Raw genomic sequence first — 2625 nt, forward strand, 5'->3', positions numbered from 1 at the left:
GCGGAGCCCAACCCAACCGACTTCAACGTTCTTGATCTTTCTTTTTTTAATTTTCTTGGCGGCTCCAAAGAATGATCTCCCTGTTTCCCACAGTAGAATTTACCTGAATATATTACGTATACTCTTCGAAACGAAAAGTACTAGTGCCACCCGAGGATGATTTTGTTTAGTTAGTTCTGTCTCTGAGAAGCTGCACCTACGTAAATTATAAAGCAATTAATATAGGGTGGTTTACAGTTTACATGCGAATGCCAAAGGTGGCGGAAAAGCGCGAGTGTACGAGGGTTGGAGAAGTCGAAGAGACAGAGCAGGTACTTGATGAATGGCTCTTCTACGAACCTAATTACCAGCACCCGACGACGACAGAAAGTGCAGCAATATTGTTGCCGATGTTGTCGGAGGTTAGTCGGGAGAAGGAGATGTCGGCGATGGTGTCGGCTTTAACAAATGTTGTGTCTGGAGGAGATCAGGTTCCTGTTGGTTTGAATCGTGATGAGTACTGCTCGGGTTTGAATCCAAGCGTGTCTGATTCTCCTTATTCCTTGCATATTGATGGAGTTGGGCAGAAAAGAGGACAAGATCAAGAGGAGGGTGGAGGAGGAGGAGAGCTGTGTGAACCGGTTTCAAGGCGGTTTAGAGCTTTGGGTGACTTCACACATGGAGGAGGTTCATCCTCTGGAGTGAGAGGTTAGCAATTTTTCAGCTTTTTTTTTCCCCATCATCCTATATATGTTGTAGCTTTTCTTTCCTTGATCTTGTTCATAATTTCAAAGGACTATTACATTTTTCTTTTCCTGTCTTCCCTTTTTGGGATGATTGTTCTAACTCTTTCATAGCATATGCCAGTTTGTCTGCAAATGTCTCTAAAAATTGAATTTTCTAGCCCTAAACCTGTTCTCTTATAAACTTTGTTAAAAACGAAAATGGCAAAGACTATAAGCAAATCCAAATCACTATAATATTTGTTTATTAATCTTATTACTATTTTTAGACTTCCCTTTCTAAGTTCTGATATTGCATGCATTAGAGCCTGTTCTTAATCTTACAGAATCTGCTAGTATTATCAAGCTTATACATTAAAAAAGCAAGGGGGAAAACAAAAGAATGTTCTGTACTTATCATTGCAACCACCAAATTCTATTCCTTTTGCATATAGGCCCACACCTGCTCGGGCTGCTTACTTTTTCTTGTTCTTTCATCTCCCTGCATTTCTTGTATCCAAATAGCTGATTAAAAGTTGTGCAAACTCTGGACTAGATCATGTCAGCCACAAAAGCATACTGAGAAACTACTAACTTTTGTAATTGGCTTGTTATTTAAGTCAACTTTATATGTCCTGCTTTAATGAATGGAATAAGATCCTTTGTCAAAAAAAAAAAAAGCTGATTAAAACACAGGAACTCACTGTTCTTCTATCATATGCAGCTACAGAAAGCTCGAGTACCAGAAGAAGCACAGGAACACAAACACGAACAGAATTAACTCCAAAATACGAATACAGCAAAGAAAACTATACAGAAGAACCAAGGAGAAGATACAGGGGAGTGAGACAGAGACCATGGGGAAAATGGGCAGCCGAGATAAGGGACCCATTCAAGGCTTGCAGAGTGTGGCTAGGCACGTTCGACACAGCCGAAGCCGCTGCACAAGCCTACGACGAAGCAGCCCTCCGTTTCAGAGGCAACAAGGCCAAACTCAACTTCCCCGAGAATGTCACGCTCCAGCAGCCATCCGCCAATTCTCCGTCGACCCAGTTGATCATTTCGGGTTCTCCAAATACCCTTTCGGCCATTCCAACATCCACTGATCCCATTGTTCACTACCCTCAGACACTTGACCACTTTCAAGGCTCTGATCACCAGCCTTCAAGAAAGTTCTTGGATTATTCGCATCAGTTGATTGATTCTCAGAGGCAGGCCATGAGCCCTTATGATCAGATGGTTCTTTCATCCTCAATGGCTTCTCATTTTCTATCGTCTCCTTCGTCAATGTCCTCTTCTTCGCTTGCTTCATCTGTTTCTTCCTCCTCTTCTTCTTCTTCTTCTTCACCAACACCTTCATTTTCCATGTTTTTCCCCACTCAGACAGCCGTTCACCTTCGGCCGGTCACATCTCATAGTGCCGGCCCAGATTTTCCAGCAACAGCTTGGTCAGATCCTGGTCACCATAAATCTCCCTCCGAGTAATTTTTCTTTGTTTTTCTTTTAAATAATATTTGTCTTACTAGTACAGATCACTGATATTGATACAAATTTTATTCGTTTCAAACTCTTTTTTTTTTTTTTATTCATTTCAGACTGAGATTAAAGAAAAGTAAGCAAATCAATCACTTGACCTGGTTTGAGATGAGATAGATGATTTTAAATGAAAGTTGAATAAAATATTATTAAAATATTATTATTGTTTTGATATTTGAAAAAAGTTAAAATTTTTATTATATTTTATGTGAAAATATAAAAAAATTGTAATGATAAGATGAGATAAAATACTTTCACTATCTAAATGAGTCCTTAATATTTTTAATTTCTAGAAATGCAACAGCACCAGTCTGGTTTAGTAAATCAAATGAAAAAGTTTACTATGCCGTCCCAAATATACCGTTCGGTATTTTTTTTTTTACCGAAT

The 2625-nt window shown here is 39.2% G+C and overlaps 1 protein-coding gene across 1 annotated transcript in view; it reads left to right on the forward strand.

Moving 5' to 3' along the window:
• LOC121251383 (ethylene-responsive transcription factor ABR1-like) overlaps positions 1–2324 on the forward strand; it is a 2452-nt gene extending 128 nt beyond the window's left edge. Inside the window, exons 1-2 of the mRNA XM_041150639.1 lie at positions 1–687; positions 1426–2324. The exon at positions 1–687 is cut by the window's left edge and continues 128 nt beyond it. Of these exons, the coding sequence (XP_041006573.1) occupies positions 243–687; positions 1426–2186 (1206 nt within the window). The 5' untranslated portion in view covers positions 1–242 and the 3' untranslated portion in view covers positions 2187–2324. The remainder of the gene's footprint in view (positions 688–1425) is intronic.
• Positions 2325–2625: the final 301 nt, after the last annotated feature.

Source organism: Juglans microcarpa x Juglans regia, chromosome 2S (genome assembly GCF_004785595.1).
Source record: "Juglans microcarpa x Juglans regia isolate MS1-56 chromosome 2S, Jm3101_v1.0, whole genome shotgun sequence".
NCBI classification, from domain to species: Eukaryota; Viridiplantae; Streptophyta; class Magnoliopsida; order Fagales; family Juglandaceae; genus Juglans; species Juglans microcarpa x Juglans regia.